The sequence below is a fragment of the Monodelphis domestica genome, chromosome 1, assembly GCF_027887165.1.
Source record: "Monodelphis domestica isolate mMonDom1 chromosome 1, mMonDom1.pri, whole genome shotgun sequence".
NCBI lineage: Eukaryota > Metazoa > Chordata > Mammalia > Didelphimorphia > Didelphidae > Monodelphis > Monodelphis domestica.
Window position 1 is genome coordinate 539425557 of NC_077227.1, and position 20823 is coordinate 539446379.

The 20823-nt window shown below is 34.8% G+C and overlaps 1 protein-coding gene across 7 annotated transcripts in view; it reads left to right on the forward strand.

Annotated features, from left to right (window-relative positions):
• Positions 1 to 20823, forward strand: part of KIDINS220 (kinase D interacting substrate 220) — a 148569-nt gene that overhangs the window by 10920 nt on the left and 116826 nt on the right. For all 7 annotated transcript variants that reach the window (XM_003339645.4, XM_056813332.1, XM_056813333.1 and 4 more), the window contains exons 2-4: positions 4545 to 4688; positions 13915 to 14013; positions 14594 to 14692. In XM_003339645.4, the coding sequence (XP_003339693.1) occupies positions 4581 to 4688; positions 13915 to 14013; positions 14594 to 14692 (306 nt within the window). In that variant the 5' untranslated portion in view covers positions 4545 to 4580. The remainder of the gene's footprint in view (positions 1 to 4544; positions 4689 to 13914; positions 14014 to 14593; positions 14693 to 20823) is intronic.

Below are 20823 nucleotides of genomic sequence, written 5' to 3' on the forward strand. Positions count from 1 at the left end.
ATATCTGCTTTGAATATCTCCTTTCTTCCTTTTAGAATCCCTAACTTTTTTTCTCTTCCCACCCTTCCTCCATTTTTTCCTCCCTTCCTCCCTTCCTCCTTCCTTCCCTTCATCCCTTTCTTTCTCCCTCTAAGTGCTAATATTATCATCATTTTATGTATTTAAAAATTTTAAATTCTCTTTCAAATTCAATTTTATTTTAATTTCAGTTCTGAAATTTGGCCCTTCCTCCTTCCCCTCCACTCCTTAAGAAAGCCAGAAAAACAAAGCTATTTGGGTACTTAAAAACAAAAAAAGATCTCTGCCCTTCATATAATAGTTACTTATTAAATGCTTGTTGAACTGAATTTGTGTTATGGGCATGTCAGTCTCTGATTCAGAACAGTCCAGACACCCAACTCAGAATAAATAAATCAGAAGAGTCAGGACTACTGACTCAGACCAGAGAAGTTAAGGTCTAATTAAGGTAGCTCTCTGATTCAGTTTAAATAAGCCAGAGGAATCAGTCTATAAATTTTGTCTTTACTATGGACAGGACCAGGGAATGAACACCTGGAGACCCTGTGAGTACTGAATTATTAAGAGTGCCTGATGCTGGTAACATACAGAATAGGAGATTTTAAAGCAAAAAATCACAAAAGGGAGGGCAAAGGGGACTATACAAAGTACTCAGCTGGGCAAATGACACAATAAGAACAAAATTGATTAATTACATAGTTGATGTGCTGGGACAAACATGATTGGTTGGAAGTTTGGTAATGGAGGCTAGCAAGGTACTCCCTCTTCTCCCTGGGACTAAGAAGAGTTCATTGTCAGAGTCCAAATGTGAAATAGAAGCCTAGACTTTTGGACCCTAAATGTCCTTGAAGGATAGCTTGGTGTCTAAAGATAGCAGACCCAACTCCCTCTTTTTCTCACACAATTTCCAAGACTTGCTAGAATTTTTTGAGGCCAGTAAAGATGAATAATTAGCAGAAAAGTTGGATTTCTGAACTTAACCCATTACAGACCAGCTAAATTCTGAATTAGGTTCAGAAACAGGGAGCTATTACTTAAGGAATTATAGAAAGCATGCCAGAACAAAACTTTGGTCCTCAGCTTAGGCCAAGCCTTTTCTAAAAACAGTTGTTCCCCTAAAAGAGTGGCAGAATTAAGTTCATTTCCATAGACATTTCCTATAAAATACTCCTTTATTTGTAGATTAAAAAAAATAATTCCCTGGTGAAGTATCTGATTTAATACATTTAAATCATTGGGTTAAATGTATTTGTTTTGGGGTACAATTTATAGACCCTATGGTAGTACTTAAGTCATAAAAGTTTCAGTTTCTTGGCAAGTCTATGATTATTCTAAAGAAATAAATGAAACAACATAACTTCAAGCTGGAAGGACATTATAAAATCATTTAAAAAATCTGGGAAACTAGAACAATAACATTTCTTAACTATTTTACTAACTAATAAAGCTCTGATTTCCCATGCTCATAGAAATAGTTGACTGCTATGAAGGCTCTATCTTGCTCTACTACTTACTGCCCTTTGACCTTGCACAGATCATATGATGAGGTCTCCACACCTCAATTTCCCCATGCATAAGTGGCATGTTGGTGTATGAGTAAGCGAACAATTTGGTCAGATTTCAGGGCAGCTGATGGTAAATGGTCTGGAGTCAGGAAGATTTGAATTAAAATATCAGACTCACAGACATTATCTCTGTGACCCTCATTTAATGTTGCCTCAATTTCCTAATTTGTAGAATGGGAATAATAAGACCACTTGCTTTATAGAATTGTGAGGATCAAATGAGGTAATTTTAAATGGTATAGTACAGTGTCTGGTATGTAGCAAATACAATATATAAATGCTAGCTATTTTTATTACTTAGTGACTTATGAGATCATGTTCAATTCTTAATCTGTGGATCCTACTTACAAGCTAATCTAGCCTCCCATTGGTTAGCTAGGTGTCTGCAATTTTGGTAAAAATGTATGCTCACTTATATAGATACTAATATGTATGAATTACATTGGTCCATTACATATTAAATTTTTTTTAATCTTTGAAATATATGGAATTAAAGGTACTGTCTCAGGATTGTGGGGATGGAAATTTCCCAAAGAATAGTTCAGGGAGCAATTAATTGTGGATTTTGAGGATTTGAGTTTGAATTCTGGCTGTCACTGATAGGCAGTATTTGAAACTGGGTAAGTAATTTCACTTCTTTGGTTTCACTTTCATCTTTTGTGTATGAGGGGCTGAACTAGATGACTTTTGAGGTTCCTTCTGCCTATGTATACTTGATCCTATTATCATGAGTGAAATTCAACAAAAGTTTTCTGAAGCACATTCTCTGAGGAAGATGAGATTTATTAGCGGGGTGTAAACCTGTTAATAAAATGGGTGGGTAGGGCAGCTAGGTGGCTCAGAGGATTGAGATCCAGGCCTAGAGATAGGAGGTCCTGTGTTCAAATGTAATCTCAGACACTTCCTAGCTGTGTGACCCCTGGGCAAGTCCCTTAACCCCCATTGCCTAGGCCTTACTGCTCTTCTGCCTTGGAACCCCAGTACACAGTATTGCTTCTACGACAGAAGGTAAATGTTTAAAAAATAAATAAGTGAGTTCAATTGGTTACGCCAGGTAGGCCAAAAAACCCCAAGGTAGAGATATAGTTCCCTTTTTATAAGCACAGAGCAAAAAAACATGAGGAAATAATACAGTTGGTCATAGGATTGGCAGCATCTGGGGATGAGGATGTCATGTAGAAGTCCCCAAACTTGTAGCTTAGAAAGATTTAGTGATTCCCCAGTTTTTAGCTCGGAGGTGAAAGCCTCAGGTTTGAGCCTATTCTTGTGAGAATCCACAATCCACTTCACATTGGGACTAAGCCCAAGCCAAAGTTGAGTGACTCTTCTAGTCTCCAGAAACCTCTCCCAGTATATCACACCCTCCTTCCAAGGATCAAACTCAGGACCTTCAGCTTTCAAGACTGACAAGTTGCCTACTGTGCCAAAGAGTCACTTGACTTCTGCTACAGTAGTGAAAGAATTCATCACCAAGATGCCAGTTCAGCCAGTGGTAAACTTTTCTGTATTTAGGCTGCTCTTTATTTTATTTTATTATTTTAAACCCTTACCTTACATCTTGGAATCAATACTGTGTATTGGTTCCAAGGCAGAAGAGTGGCAAAGGATAGGCAATGGGGGTTAAGTGACTTGCTCAGGGTCACACAGCTGGGAAGTGTCTGAGGCCAGATTTGAATGTAGGACCTCCCATCACTAGGCCTGGCTCTCAATCCACTCTGCTGCCCAGCTGCCCCCTTAGGCTCCTCTTTAGAGAACAGATTTATTTGTTCACTTATGATGTATTCAAAGAATTTCCAGCTTGGTAGAATCTGCTGGAATTTATTTTCTGTTGCCTTGACCTTTAAAAACCCATTCTTGTCTCCATGACACAAAGAAGCATTAGAGTAAGACTTTGTGAAAAACTGTGCAGATGTGTGTTCTTATAGTTAGCTTAATAATTTTATATATTTATGTATATTCATATATACATATAAAACATATAAACATTATATAACAATATATTATGCAATGACATATCAGCAAGGTGTATCTGGGTCCTTGAAGGCTAAGCCAATAAAAACAAATTCTAGCAGATTCTACTGTTCTGGAAGGGGTTTGAGTATTAGCCAAATAATATGATTAGTCTGTTCTTCCTTCTGGACTGCCAAATATAGTTAGCCTAATTGTTTGCATATATATTACATAATTATGTAAGGTATACACATTTACGCATAATTAAGCTATCACAATAGGAATATATCATTGTGTAGGAAGAAAGAAAAGAGCTTTGTAAGTAATTATATATTTGGCATTGGTTATACTACCATTATCCTATAAGGAAATAATAAATAGAGGAAGGAGACCCTAGCCAAGCAAGCTTTAACTGTTTTTTAAAAACATGTATGTGAAGGAATTTTAAAGTTAAAAACCAGTTTATTAGTCTTAATATTATTCAGAGATAACAGACTTAGTGTGTTCTAAAGCCACTATTCTGTGAATATATGTAATAATAAATGGCATTTAAAATGCTAAGTAGTCCATTTGTTCATTTACTGGGTGATGATTGCTTTAAAGTTTGCAAAGTGCTTTATATAGATTCTTATTTTTTCTATAAGAGTATATGTGCTCTTAGTTTTTCCTCTTGAGTTATAATTTTGATTACTGATTTAAAAAGCATTTGGCATTGATGGTAAATAAATATAAAATCATTTCTAGGACTTATGCAATGTTCAAAGATATGGAATGCCTCTGTGAAGGACTATAGAGTGGGAAACCAAGAATTAAGTATTACATTATTGAATCAACTGTATGATTTCTACTAAAGAACTATTTCCAGTGTAGTTGGTTGACATTAAATAAAAAGGACTAATTTAAAAATGACAAAGTTATTACTTTAGAAGGTATGGATTTATAGATAACTTTTAGTAGCATTTTTTTGTTTTCTAGTCATGATTTTTAAACATACTTTAATTTTTAAAATAGGCACTGAGATATAGATACGGAAGCTTTTCTGTGAAGATGGCAAACCTTTTGAATGAGAGTCTGCTGACTTATGTAGAAGAGGAAAATATTCCTGCCCTAAAAGCACTCTTGGAGAAATGCAAGGATGTGGATGAAAGAAATGAGGTAAGACAAAAAACCGGAATCTTATTTTAGATGATTCATTTAATTGAAAATATGAATTCTCCATTTTTGTTTTTAAAAAATAGTTTATTATTTTTACTTTTCAAGTAACAACTATTTAAAAATATGTTCCTGTTACTTCCTACCTACCCCTCAAATGACCAAATAAAAAAATGAAAAAACTAAAAACAATCATTTAATGTATAGCTCTAGTCCAGCAAAACAAATCCCACTTTAACTGTGTCTGAAAATGCATCTCTTTCTATATTTCAAATTCATCATCTCCTATTGGGAGGCAAATAATGTTTCATATTCATTCTTTTGGATTCAGGTTTTATCATAACATTGATCAGAATTCTAAAGTCTTTCAATTTTTTTCTATAATGTCATCATTGTATAAATCAATTTTTTGGTCCTATTCATTTTTTTCTACTTTAGTTCACAAATCTTCCCATTTCCTCTGAAATGGTCCATTTCATCATATTTTTTCATATTTGTCATATTCTATTACAAGAATATACCAGAATTTGTGATAAGTTACAATAAAATTTACTTGATTATATTTAATCATTACTAATTGTCATAATTATAATGAATTTTACTATCATTTAAAATAATTTATAATTTCATTACATTATATATATATATATATACATATATATGTATATATATTAATACACAAGTTTGGCTAACTGTAACCAGTAGTATGACAGAGGGAACCAGGGATTCAAGAGAGGAACACAGTGTAGAGTTGAATTGATTTACCAAGGAGTCAGTATGAGGAGAAGGAAGTAAAGATTGAGGGAGAGGCCAATTCTAATACTGAATTGAGGAAGTAGGTACTCCGGAGTCTGAGACATACTGCTGCTTCTGACTTCTGAGATTTTTACTTTCTTGGTACATCTACTATGGCCTCTCTACCTAGGAACTGCCCTTGTGTACCAATTCCCTTCTCAGTCTGCCTTGGATCTATAACCTGGAGCTGAGTACTGGGTGACAAAGTTGTCACTTTGTATCTGTTCTTGTCAAGGTGTCATGTTGTGTGTATGGTGGTGCCCTGAATAGGTTTGGATGTACTCTGTGGGGTTGGATGCACCTCTTGTGCTGGTATTCAGCCTTTCACCTGGTGCTGGAGTGCTGTGGGTAGACTTATTCCTGGCTAGACAACATTCCCAGTGTCTGCGGACCTCTGTATATGTGTTAGCTGGTTTAGATGTATGACTGATTTTTTTTTTTATTTCCCCATCAGGATTCAGTTTGGTACATTTTCTAGATCATTTGGAGGAGTTTGTGGAGGGGAGCTTGTGTGAACCACTTCCTGCTATATCTTCATTTTGATTGCCTCCTCCTTGATGCTCTTTCTTGACACTCATTTTTCTTCTATACTATTCAAGATAGTACTGCTTATAATCACCTTCCTCCATAGAACTTATAAATGAATTCTTTCATAAACAAGTTTTGCCATAGGCTTCTATATCTTTACTTGGTAAATAGATTTATTTCCTGTCTAAAATTTTTGGTTGTTTTATCTGCCTCTTCATTTCTTACAAAAACAAAATTGGTGCCTGGGCCAAATTATTTTCATATCTTTTCTTGTCATTTAGTCAGCAAACAGTTACTAGTACCTACTATATGCTATGTCCTGGGATACAAAGAAAGGGAAGAAATGGATGCCAAGTAGCTCCCACTCAAGGTGGGGAGGCAACATGCAAACAGCTATGTATAAGCAAGCTATTTAAAGGATTATTAGAAATCATCAAGGGGAGACATTAGAATTAAAGAAGATCAGCAGGGACTTCCTATAGAGTGGGATTTTAGCTGGATCTTGAGTCAGCCAGCAGAGATGAAGAGAGAGGCATGCAGTGAAAATACTCAGAGTCAGAGGATGGAGTGTCTTATTCAAGGAATAGCTAGGAGAATTGTGCAGCATGTAGCGGAATGAATCAGGTATAACAAGTCTGAAAAGGTAGGGGGTCTCAAGTTACTTATAATCATTATAATATGAAATGACCAAATATTTAATGAAATGATATTTCTTATTGCCTTTGGATACACAAGAAAACCAACCTCAACAATTCTTTTATTTGCTACTTCAAGGAAAATCTGTGAGCCATCTTTGCCTTTATCTGCAATTACCTTGCATCTTGTGATTTTATTTATAGTGCATTTGTATGTCTGTTGAGACTGATTCATTTCCTTTACTATGTCCATTAGTTGATTACTGGACAAGCATCTCACCTATGAAATACCAACAGCTAAGCTAATAGACAGTTTAAAAAATATGTGGTGCTTAGTATCTTTCAATCCCTCTTTCTTCCATCTGAATACTTTTGCAGAATTAGAAGAGAACTGTAAACGCTGAGGGCCATTTTGTTTTTTTCTTTTCTTCCTAGGTTGCTTCTATAAAAAGTTATGTACAAATGGTATACAAAATAAACTGGAGGGCATTTCAGAGGAAAGACACTAGTACTGAGGAAAGGCTTCATACAAAAAGTGAAGTTTTAGCTGAGACTTGAAAGAAGTCAAGAAGCATATGAGGTGGTGGGGCAAAATCAATCCAGTCCTGGTTGGATAGCTGGTAAAATGTAGAGTTGGAATGGGACATATTGTACAAGAAACAACCTGAAGACTAGTGTTAACTAGATTGAAAAGTGCTTGGTGGGGAGTAAATACAAGAAGACTGGAAAAATAGGAAAGAACCACACTGTAAGATACTGAATTTCAAACATGGATTTTAAACATGGATTTTAAATTTGAATTCGGATGTTGTACTGGAATTGTTTAGAAACCAAAAATGGTTATCACTTACCAATCTGGATTCTTGTGGTTGGGGTCATTTAATAATAAGGGGAAAATTAAAAAAGAAATGTTTATGTTTATTCTGACTAGCTAGGGCAGATTGCAAGATGGATGGAAATCTACCCTGAGCTTGACAGAGTTTCCATATATAAAATATATATACATTTTAGGGCGGTATTCATAAATTAAACATTATTCAGTGTAACATTGTACAAAACAAAGAAAAGATGATGGCTTTTTATAAAACACAGGTGATGATAAAAAAAATGATAGTATATTTATGGAGAAAATGGTATATTCTTAGCTATAAGAGATAGATAAAGGCATTATCTTCTAAATATAGTTGGTCTTACTAAATGAAGTACATCTGCTTATCAAATCAGTGTAGGGAGAAGAACTTTTCCAAAGACTCTTTAATCCTCTACCTTCATCAGTTGTCTTTTGGTACTTGTAAGAGGCAAGAATAAGACATGGATAGACAGTAGCTGCTGCAGTTTGTCCTTTAATAAAATAGCTGAAGTCTATTTCCCTTAAAACAGAGCTGTTTTTAAGGAGTAGATCTTTGTTTCACACAAACATGTCAGGGAAATTTATGGTCCAATACAAAGGGGTTCTAGAAGGGGATATTAAGGCAAGAGCAGTGAGGAATTACTCACTGGAAAATGCTAAATTCAGGAAACTTGCAGAAGTTAGGCTTAGATTCATGGGAGGTGAATAATTTTGTCCACTTCTACAGTGCCATAGGGAACAAGGGGAATTTAATGAATGAGGGTGAACGTGGTGAGTGATATGGTCAAACTTGTATTTTAGGAAGATCAATTTGAGAGCTGAATGGAAGATATGCTAAAACCAGGAGGGACGTGAGATAGGAAGACCAACTTGAAGCCTATTGGAATATTCAGGCCTGAAGTAGTGTGGGACTTTACTTGAGTGGTGGTAATGTTACGGGAGTGCAGAGGATGTCTACTAGAGATTTTGGGAAAGTAGAATCAACAGGCCTTAACCACCGATTGGATGTGGTGTGATGATGATAGTGAAAGAGAGTGAGGAGACTAGGATGATACTTAGTTATAGGAGCCTGGGAGTCTGGGAAGTTGGCGGTTCTCTCAACAGGAATAGAGAAGTTAGGAAATGGAAAGGGTGTTGGGGGAAGGATAATGAGTTCAGTTTTGGACATGTTCAGTTGTTCATATGTTTGAAATGTAGGAACTGAGTTTATAATTGATTTGCCAAAATTCAGAAATATCTACCCTGCAACTATGTTCAGGCTACTTACAGTTTTAAATTGGATTTTTGGCTGAGAGTTTCTGAATAACCAAAAATAAGAGTATATTTTGGAACTAATTAATACTTATCACAAGTTTATCATAGAAATAAAGTTTTCTAGTGAGGTATCTTGGAAAAGAACTTATTTAAACATTTTTGTTAGAAAACTTTGTCTCATCTTCACTTGAATTTAATAGACATTTATTGAAGGCTTATCGACCCACATTGTGAAAATTGGAATATAATTCTTTTCTAGACATTGTTATTTGGAATGGCAAATTGTAAATAGATTTTTTTCTTTGGAAGACAGGAATTAAATTTCACTTCACAGCTGCTTTCATAGTCAAAAGGCAGTAGAATAAACAATTTCATGTGTAAAAAAAAAGATGACATCAGTTGACATTTAAAAAGAGCATTTTGATTTTATCATCATTAGTGTAAGGCCTATCTATTATGATTTATAACATAGGATTACACACAAAACATTGCTTAATGAAAATAAATGAATGCCATATCTAGTTAATGAATGATTACATCTAATTGGATTTGATGTAAAGTAAAATAATAATAGAATTTGCATCAATTTAGGTTATTTAGTTATGGTTCCCTTTTAAACTTAGGAAAATATTATCAAGTATTTTGATTTTCTAGCTGCTGAAGTACATTAGTTATTTTCTTGGAAGTCTAAAAATACTTCTGCTTGCCATTCTTCATCATTTAGTACCCTTGGAAGTAGAATGCTTAGACAATTTTATTTTTTTTCTGAAGACTAATACCTAGTAATATAATATCCAGTGCATGTATGACTAAGTTGAAATATAACAACTTATTGAGTGAGAATGCTAATGAATTAGTACTCTAACCAATGGAATTTTTCTGGCTGAGTGTTTATAAGAAAGCAAAAAACTGGCATTCCTTAAAATTGCTCAAAGTTCTATGATTCTATTTTGAAATTGCCTTTGGAGCCTATGGCACTTTCTTTGGAATTTAAAAACATTATGGCAAATCTTTGTCCTTTCAAAAATACTTTTAATTTTCACCAAAAATCTCTAAATGTCAGGTCTTATTACTAAAGAAGTAAACAAGCTGGGCAATCTTATTTTGTGTTGTGTTTAAAAAGAAATTTCTTAAAAAGAAAAGTGATAAAAACAAAATTTTTTGTTTGGCATGCTGGTTCTGATGGTTTTCCAAAGGAGAAGTTTTCAGAAACGCTTAAAAAGTTTAAGTATACTTGAAATAAGTAGCTAGTCTCCCAAAGATATTGCTTTAAAGGACAACAACAATTAGAATATATGGTATGTTTGTAACAAGTCAGTTCCATTCTTTTTTACCTTGTACTAGTCTCCTCCTTGCTGATAAAGGACTTTATTGTGACCCAGGATGATTATTTTTTTCTTCCTTTTTTTTTAAACCCCTACTTTACATCTTAGAAGCAATACTGTGTATTTTGGTTCCGAGGCAGAAAAGTGGTAAGGCCTAAGCAATGGAGGCCCAGGGTCATACAACTAGGAAGTGTCTGAGGCCTGGCTTTCAATCTACTGGGCTACTCACTGTCCCCTAGGATAATTATTCCTGAAAAGGTTTAATATTTTAGGTTGAAATGTGTTTAAGTTGTTTTTTTTTTTAACTTGGTCCCTGATTTCATTCTATTTTGTTGTCATGCTGTACTTTTTGAGCCTTCTGGGGACAGGATTCAAAGATGGACTTAAAACATGAAATTGAGTAACCATTGTTAGTCCTTAATTTAATTTCTGCTGAATTGCTTTCCAATTTTCCTATCAATTTTCAATCTGAGCAGATTGACACTAAGAGTACATATTATCCCCTTCCTTGGAAACAAACACATGAGGAAACAAAGATTTAAAATGAGAAAATAGTGATCATTTATTTCTTCCTTTTATTTTTACAAATGAGGAAACAGCCTCAGAGAGGTCAAGTGATTTGCCTTATGTCACATATTCAGCAAAGCTAGGATTTGAATATAGGTCCTTCGACCCCTAAAGCTGGCATTCTTTTTACTACACAACATAAAGAATATGAAAGATATAAATTCTTTGAGTGACTCGTAGATGATGAAAATAAAGTCAGAAAGAAAGCATAATAATATGTAAACTAACTTACTTGAAGGACAACTTTAATGGGACAGGGAATGAACTTCAAAATAATAATCAGTAAATAATCCATGCAGGGGAAGAGTGCACCCAAGATAGTGCTAGGACTAGGTTTAAAATATCTATCTATATCTATATCTATATCTATATCTATATCTATATCTATATCTATATCTATATCTATATCTGTATCTATATCTAAGAACAGAGGGAAGATGGGTAGGGTAGTGCCTTTGGTATGATAAAAAATATAAGATGATACTTTTTAGGGTGCAGATGCACTGTTATTTCCCAGGTTATTTACAATAATTTATAAGTATGATTTATTCTTTTTTCTTAGGCCCTTACCGGATTAATACTATCAGTTTCAAGGCAGAATTTCCCATCTCCAGTTCTATCCACTGAGCCACCTTTCTACCATCTCCTTCCCTTTTTTGGAATGATTTATTCCTTAAAAATTATGGAAAATATGAGCTTCCTGGGGTAGGACTAAACATAAGGAAATTTTGACTTGATTTTTATGAGGGAAAAAGTCTATATTTCAAGCCAGTGATATTCAATATCAGAATAACTTCATTTAATTTAACCAAAGTTCTTAGATTGCTAGATCAAGGAATGTTCTATGTATTATATTTATGAATTTTAGCAAAATATGGAATGACAGAAATGAAGAGAATAGGAATAGTAAATTATTTGGTGATTTTGGAGCTGTTTGAATGATCAGAATCAGAAGAGTGATTAAAAAGTAATGTTGACTTTGGCTTTGATTCAGCTATACAACTGCTAGGTCTATACTGCAGAAAGATCAAAGAAGGTAGAGGAAAATTCTATATAAAAATATTTATAGCAGCTCTTTCTGTGGTGGCAAAAAATACTGGAAACCATAAAGGAATGCCCAACAGTTTCATAATGACTAAAAATATTATGGCATATGAGTGTAATGGAACTCTGCTGTGCTGTGAAAAATGAGGAAATAGATGATTTCAAAGTGACATAGAAAGACTTGTATGAACTGATGCAGAATGAAAGAATCAGAATAACTATTTATACTACAATATCAATATTATTAAAATGTATCATTTTGAAGACTTGCATAAACTGATGAAGAATGAAATGAGCAGAACCATGAGAGCAATTTATTTATTTTTTCAGCCCTTACCTTCTGTCTTAGAGTCAATACTGTGTATTGACTCCAAGGCAGAAGAGTGGTAAGGGCTAGGCAATGGGGGTCAAGTGACTTGCCCAGGGTCACACAGCTGGGAAGTGGCTGAGGCCAGATTTGAACCTAGGACCTCCTGTCTCTAGGACTGACTCTCAATCCACTGAGCTACCCAGCTGCCCCCCCATGAGAGCAATTTATAATAGTAACAATGTAAAAACAAACAACTTTGAAAGCTTAAAAAATTCTGATCATGATTACTGGAGATTGATGGTGAAACATATTATCCATCTCCTGACAGAGAGGTGATGGACCCAGAGTGCAGAATGAGACATTTTTTTAGACATGGCCATTGAAGGACTTTATTTTCCTAAACTATACATATTTGTTTTAAGGAAGTTCCCCCCCCCCTTTTTTTTCTAATGGGATGGGGATTAGAGAGAGAAAATGAACTGATATTAATCAAATAAAATTTAATTTGCTTGGACAGGGATCTTTGGAATGACATAGCAGATAGACTGTAGCTTCTCTTTATTCAAAGTTTTTATAAGTGGCTTAGATTAAGTCACAAATAGCATACTTATTAAATTTGCTGGGAAAATAAAACTTAAAGATAAAACTAATCATTGGTTGACAGAGGATGGCTAGAATGATGAGTAGTTAAGTCTAATAAAATGAAATTAAATAGAGATAAATGTAAAATACCATAGTTGAGCTCAGAATATTGATGAATAAAATATAGGATAGAGAAGGCAAGGCTAAATAACAATTTATATAAAATGGGCCTGAGAGTTTAGAAGAGGATTTAGCTTGCTGTAAGGAACTTTTTGAAAATTTTCAGTCACAACAAATGTGAAAGGCAAAGTCAAATCAGAGGTTTTGCAGTCTGCATTAGTGGTGGAGTATTTACACCAGGGAGTTGTAAACTGAAGCATGAACTCTGCATTACATAGGTCTTTCTTTCCCCTAAGAGAGAGCAAACATCCTGGGATCCTCAGATCCCCTAGACACCTTCCTCCCACTTTTCCAGAACGGGAAGACAACTGAGAGATATGATGCCATTAAAATCAAGTTAATCTTTATTATAAGAAAGACATACATCTGTATGGGAGCAAACTGGTCTAATAGCAGAAGCTCAGTTTCGCTGACTGGTGGCTGTACTTATAATTCTTAGCAAAGGGAGGCAGAGAAGGGGCCAATCTGGTGTGGTATGGGCAGAGAGTTCCCAGGATCCTAAATGATGTATTGCCAAGTGCAAAGGGTTACAAAGACATCTCTGTTATGAATTTTGGCATGAGATAGCAAAATAAAGAATGAAGTAACTCATTCTCAAGGTTTCAGTAGTACAACAATCCACTGAGTCTTAAGGCCAGGTGTCCCGTAGTTGAGGCCAGACAGTTAAAAAATATAATAGAGATAAAGTGTCAGACCCAGACTGCAAGGTCGCTTAATTATCTCATCCCAGAGATTGTGAGAGCTGGCTGGTAGGATGATCCAGTGGCTATCTATCATTGTATCCCAGGTCAAAGAGAGCTGGTTACCTCAGCCTTGCTGTTAATTTCAAAGATAGTTTCTGCAAGTTTCTTTAGGACCCTAAGTCCTAGGTCCTAAAGAGAGTCAGTTTCTCCAAATCTGAGTGACAGGTAAATAGAGTCCATCTTATGCATCTTTGTTACCCACATAACAGGACCATCTGAGCATATCAAGATAATTTACACTGTCAAAATTATTTAAATATTAAGTTTCAATAATATTTCTGAATCGAAGCATAATGCCAAAACAGCTGGAATTTAAATCTTACTTCACGAAAAGTCTAGAAGTCTGTTGTTTTTGAATTGACATTTTAATAAAAGCACTGTTTCTTGACAAGTCATGTATTTCTTTTTTATTCCAGTGTGGCCAGACTCCATTGATGGTAGCTGCTGAAAATGGCAATCTGGAGATAGTAAAAGAACTACTTAAGAATGGAGCTAATTGCAACCTTGAAGATGCGGTACATGTGAAAAGCAATTTGTTCATGTTCTCTATTATTTCTTCACTTAAGAAATCTTGTATTTAAATGAGTTTAAACTTTTATTATTTTCATTCATACAAATTAAAAGTCTATCATGTCCTAGTTTTTAATTCAAATCTTTTCTTTGAATTTATACATATAAATAGCAATTACAGTAGGAAGTTTATCTCCTTTGTTTTAAAATGTCTGGCAGCTGTTTTTTTCTAGTGCCAAAATAATTTTGGGGTTTCTCTTTACTAGATGTTGAATGTCATTTTCCTAAGCATCATAATAAAGCATTTAGTTTTTAGTTATAATATATGATTACTTAAGGTGGTATGCTATTAGGAATATAGTAAAATGGGCAAAACAAGCAGTTGTAAAATAATTTCTACACTATTATTAGCCAAACAATTTTAGGATACAGTTGACATAAATCCTTACATGAGAGACGTTGCATTTCAGTGCTAATCAAACCATCTCTCTGTCCATTTCATTTGGAATGTAGTTAGAAATATTTTTTTTCAATTTTGAATCAAGTTTTAAATTTTGAAATTGTGAAATGTGTTTATTTTTTAAGGATAACTGGACAGCCCTTATATCTGCAGCAAAAGAAGGCCATGTAGATGTTGTAAAAGAACTACTTAACCATGATGTTAATTTGGAACAAAAAGATATGGTATGTCTTTAAGTAATATGTTGCTAATTATATACATTTTAGAGTTATCAAATCAAATAGGATTTGATATTTTTAAATAAGTGACATGAAAGTAAAGCATTTTTAAGCTATGCAGTTAGTTATAAGATATAGCAAAATTTTATTTATTAGCTGAATGTTGTGAATCTTAAAAATTCTCAGACCCTACTTCATAAGGTTTGGTTAAGACCATTCCCCATTTAAACAATGAAGGTACTTGACCAGGAATGTGAGACCTCTACTCCACCCATACTTAAGCATACTTTAGGGGAAGATAAAGTTGTAAACTCCTTGCTGAACAATGAAAAGTACTTAAACCCATACTTATAGTAAGGCAAAAGTTCTTAAGCTGTGCCTATTTTTAGATCTGATACAAAAGGGTGCTAAGTACCTATAAAGGTCAGGCAACTTGTGAATTTACAAGGAGCAAAGAGGTGGGAACTTATTCAGAGTTTTTTTCAGGTGTGAACTTAATCAAAAGTTTAAAGTCTACTCAGGTGTGAATTAAGAATGGTCTGTCCTTTGGAAAAATGTCTACTGTGATTGGTAGATGTGAGAACTTAGGGGAGGTGACATAGGAGAAAATTCCCTTTAAAAGGAGGCCTCAGGAGAGATAGAAAAAATTCAGCTGGTGGAGTCAGCTGAGATGGAGCTGGCCTGGTGTCTCTCTGAACACTGGAATCTTGCTTGGGACAAATCTTGTGGTGAGTGGATTAAAAAAAACTGATCTCTCTCTTAAGGTTGGCCTAAGCTGGTCTAGTCCTTTTCCTATTATTTTCTTTTACTCTCTTTCATTTATTCCTTAAATTTGTATTAATTAAAATATCTATAAAACCCAACTGTCTTGGGTATATTTTCATATTTGGGAATTTTTCCCTGACTACCACCTTATATTTGATTTAAAAACAAGACACTGTCTTGAAACCATATTTTCTGCGGTCACAATTTTAACAACCACTCTTATATCCACTACAGTTTATGTCTTCCACTATTTTAGTTATTACAATGTATTTACCTTTTTAGAATTTTTTAAGTCAATGGCAATTTATTTTAGAGCTTAATAATCTCACATCTCTTTGAACATAATTTATTGCCCTTGGGGATTCTTTAAAAAAGGACTGGGGTACTGCATTTTATTTTTTTCCCAATTACATGTAAAAACATTTCCCAACATATTTTTTTAAGCCCTTACCTGCCATCTTGGAATCAATACTGTGTATTGGTTCCAAGGCAGAAGAGCAGTAAGGCCTAGGCAATGGGGGTTAAGTGATTTGCCTAGGGTCACACAGCTGGGAAGTGTCTGAGGCCAAATTTGAACCTAGGACCTCCTATCTCTAAGCTTGGCTTTCAATCCACTCTGCTACCTAGCTGCCCCCCACTATTTTTCAAAGAATATTAAGTCTCAAATTCTCTCCCTCCCTTCACACCTTCTACTCCCACTCCTCTTGAGATGGCAAGTAATCTCATATAGATTTTGCATGTGCAATCAGGTAAAATATTTTCCCATATTAATCCTTTTGAGAAGGAGACTCAAATAGAAAAAAAAAATTCAAGTGAAAAAAAGTTTGCTTTGGTCTGGATTCAGACTCAGTTCTTTTTCACTGGAAGCCTATGACATTATTGAATACTTTGGGATAGTTTTGGTTCATTGTATTGCTGAGAATACCTGTTAGTCACAGTTGTTTATTGTAAAGTATTCTTATCACTGTACAGTGTTCTCCTGGTTCTGCTTATTTCACTCTGCTTCAGTTTGTGTAAGTCTTTCTAGGTTTTTATGGGATCTTCTTGTTTGTCATTTCTTACAGCACAATAGTATTCCATTAAAATAATATACTATAACTTACTTGGCCATTCTCCAGTGTTGTGTAATTTTTTTCTAACCACAGGTACACAAATGATAAGCAAAATATCCAAGCCATAAAGAAAGAGATTTATTATGGGAGGGCCAATCCCACAACAAAGCTAGACCCCTGGTCATGACCAGAGGACCCCAAGCACTGTGAGAGACCTTCCTTTATTCCCCAATGAATTAGACAACTTTTATACCGGTACAAAAAATAGTACAAAATAGTCATAACCCTCAAAGAAGAGAAATACCCAGAAGCAATATTGTTTAGGTCAACTAGGAAGCACTCCTTATTTGTCCATAGGAAGCATCCTTATTTGATGAGATACATCTTCTGACCACCTTTTGACCATTACTTAAGAATCACTTGATAGAAAAGGGGAAGCAGTGATGCCTGGGCTGAGAGTGGGTGTGATGAGTGGTACTAGGTTCTGAACTATAGGTCAGGCATCCTGATGTGTAATGTATCACAAACTAGGGTGCCTGATATAGCAACATTGTAGGGTGGGGCTAACACTAAGGCCTTGCAAAGGCAGTTATTTCCTTAATCCCAAACCTCAATAATTATACAGAATATTTTAGAAAGCCTGCTAAATTATGATTTATGCTAACTATTTTAGAATTACAATTATTATTATCTCAGGACTACTGATAACATTAAAATCTAATCTTCATATGAGGGGGTAGGGGTCTTTTTCTCTAACGTGAGTTAATGGGTCCCCGTAAAAATAGCGGCTTTAAATATTTTTATTACCTCCACCTTTTTCTTTTTAAATCTTTGGGATACAAATCTAGCAATGGTATTGTTGGGTCAAAGAGTATGTGCTGTTTTATAGCCATTTGCACGTAGGTCCAAATTGCTCTCCTAAATGATTGAATCAGTTCACAACTTCCCTAAAAATGCATTCATGTTTGAGCTTTCCCATATCTCCTCTAAGTTTTATTTTGTCATAATAGCCAATCTTATAGGTGTGGGGTTGTACCTCAGAGTTATTTCAGTTTGCATTTCTTTAAATAATAGCATTTAGAGCATTTTTTGCATGATTATAGAGAGCTTTAATCATTTTGATAACTTTAAACGTTTTGATAACCTATTCATACCCTTTGACCCTTTATCAATTGGGGAATGACTTGCAGTCTTCTATATTCAATTTATTTCTCTATGATTTGAGAAAAGAGGCCTTTTTTAGAAAGATTTGTAAAAATTTTTTACACCATTATGATTACTTTGTATTACTTTCCATCCTATTTACCCCTGTTTAATTTCTGACCTCTACCTTCCTCAATTTGTCCTCTTTTCTATCAGCCCCACCTCCCTTTTCTTATTGCTTTACCGTCCTACTTTTCTGTAGTGTAAGATTTCTTACTATATAAAACTGATTGTATATGTTTTTCCCTCATTGAGCCAATTCTGATGAGAATAAAGTTCACATGCTCTTCTGCCCATCTCTCCGTTTTCCCCTTCACTGTGAATGGTCTTTAATGCCTTTTTTACATACAGTAATTTACCCCATTTGATTTTTCCATTTCCTCTCATCCCAAACCAGTACTCTTTCTCATGCCTTAATTTAGTTTTTTATTTCATTGTATTCAGCTCACACCCTCACCCTTTGTCTATGTAAACTCCTTGTAACTGCCCTAATATGACAAAGTTCTTTGGCATTACAAGAACCATCTCCCCATATAGGGATGTACACAATTTTTTTTTCTATCTTCCTTATTTAATTTTTAATATATTTTTTCAGCTCCTCCAATGATTCTTTCTGGCCTTGAGAGCAACTAATATTTTTCTTGGAGGCTTTGAATGTGGCAATATTAACTTTATTATCTTCTGGGTTTGAGTGTACCCCAGTTACCCAAATAACTTTCTGTGTTGAGTTTCTTTTTTTTATTGTTGTTGTTTACTCATTTTCCTTCAGTTTTCTTTTCTTTTAGTTTAAAAAACAAAGTTGGGTTCTATAACTGTGTTGAAGGGAGCACTGTTCTAATCTTCAGGTGTTTTGTGCAGCTGCCTTCAGAGCTGACACTGGAGATCTATTTGCTTTCAGTTCTTTCAAAGTGTTATGATGTAAGGAGAGGTGTGTTTAATACTCTTCTAGCCTGTGTCTGTAAGTAATCCCAAGTTTTACCCCTTGGAACTCTGACTAGGGTCCCCTGCTCCACTATGGCTGCAAGTGCTGGTATATACTGGTGTTCTTTCTCACCCTGCAGATGTGCCTCTGAACTGTGACCTGAATCTGTATGGGCAATACAACAAAAGTCTTGCACCCAGAGCCAGCAGAAGGACCCCTGTAATCTCCTTCTAAGCATTTGTTTGTCCTCCCCTTACTCTCTGTGACTGGGAACTCCAAGATGCCTTGGCTGCTACTTCAGTTGCACCCAAGACCTGTTGCCTTGGTGGGGCCTGTGTGTTCTATATTTCTACCCTGGTGCACTAGATCCTTCATGCTGGCCTTCTAATTTGTTTTGGACTAAAAAAAGTACTTCACCTTGTCTTTTTGTGTGTTTTGCTGCTCCAGAATTTGTTATATCATTGCTTTTTGGAGAGTAATTTGGTATTAATCAGATGGGTTCCAGTACCTACTCTGCCTTTTTGGGTCTACCTCTCTGACTACATTCTGCTATGCTGCATTTTAAAGCATTTGGAAGAATTACTCTAGTTTTCTACAAGTATGAACTTGAGAGATAAAAAGTGCAGTATTTTACATTCCTCCCTTTGAAAAATGTCAGTGTTGTAGATTATAGTCTTCAAGATGTTATTTCAGCATTTTTAGTTCAGTTTAGGCATGCCACACAATTTTCAGTCATGCTGCATGATTCTTATTTCTCATAAATGGTCTTTACATTTTTAGAAAAAGTAGAAATGAACAAAAGAGATTCTTATTTGTTTTATTTCAAAATGTTCAGTTGTTACATAATTATTAAGTTTAACTTTTTATTTAGTTCAATTATCTTCTGTTGTGGATAAAACAATCCCTGGCCAGTTGGCTTTAAGTTGCTGTTTAATATTTATATGCTTTTTCTCAATCAATCAGAATATATATATGAAAAGTTTATTATGTTCTGGGTATTATGCTAGGAGCTAGGATTAGAAAGACAAATGAAACAGTTCCTATTCTCAGAGAACTTACATTCTTTCAGAGAGATATGTACAAAACAAAAGAATAAATTATTCTTCCAGATATTGTAGCAAGGCATTTCTTGCTTTTTATTGGAGATGTTAGGTATATCCTTGCTCAAACCAAAGCATTCATCATTGCCTCTGGAAGTAGATTCATAGCATTGACTTGTCTGGGCATTGGAAGCCTACTATAGATAAAGGATGTTGGATTTGGAATAAAAGAACCAAAGTTTGAATCTTGTACCTCCTTTTCACCATCTGTGACTCCCACTTATGGCTTTTATTGTGATGGATACCTTTCATGGTCTGGTAAAGCCTATGGATAACTTCTTAGAATACTGTTATTAAATGAACAAAATAGTAAGGAAACCAATTATATTAAGACACAATTATAAAAATATTTTAGAAACAAGTTCTTAGACTCTAGGTCAAGAACTTCTGGAATAGTGAAAATAATGATGTATTTAGATTTGGGAAGTCTAGGCTTGGCTCTGCCATTGTTAACTCTCCTCAGCATTCTCAGTAGAGTTTTGAGGACTCTCAGATTTGAGGGCTAGAAGGGAGGGCAGTAAACACCTCCCAAAGCTTCCCTTCGTAGAAGAATTAGAACTATCCAACCAAAATCTTCATTTTCTATCAACTGCCCTGCTTTATTTCAGCTTCATGATCATCATGTTCCCAGCTGTGCATCCTCTGATAATCACTCCACCTCCTCCCATTTCAGCTTCCTTGAACTTCAAACTTCTTGAAGGCAGAGATTGTCTTTTTGTATTTATATCCAGCTTAACAGAGTGCCTGGCACATAATAGGAATAAAGTTTATTGATTATGACTTTGACTACCCATGGCAAGCCAGTTAAACTTTTTTGGGGAGCTGAGTTATACTAAGGAAGCTAAAAAGGTTCTAAGACTTTTAAAACATGGAAAGAGTAGTTATTTTATAGTTGAAACAAAAATAATTGAAAATGAAGCAATGAAAAAGAAAACTAATAGTTATACTTTAAATTAAGCCCCACTTAATAATTCCATCAATCTACAATTAAATTCCAGAATAAGCATATTAAAATGTTTAACAATTGTAAAGGTATACTGGACTTTCACGCTGTCAGAGGAGGGCAGAAGGATTTGAAATGTAATCATGACTGAA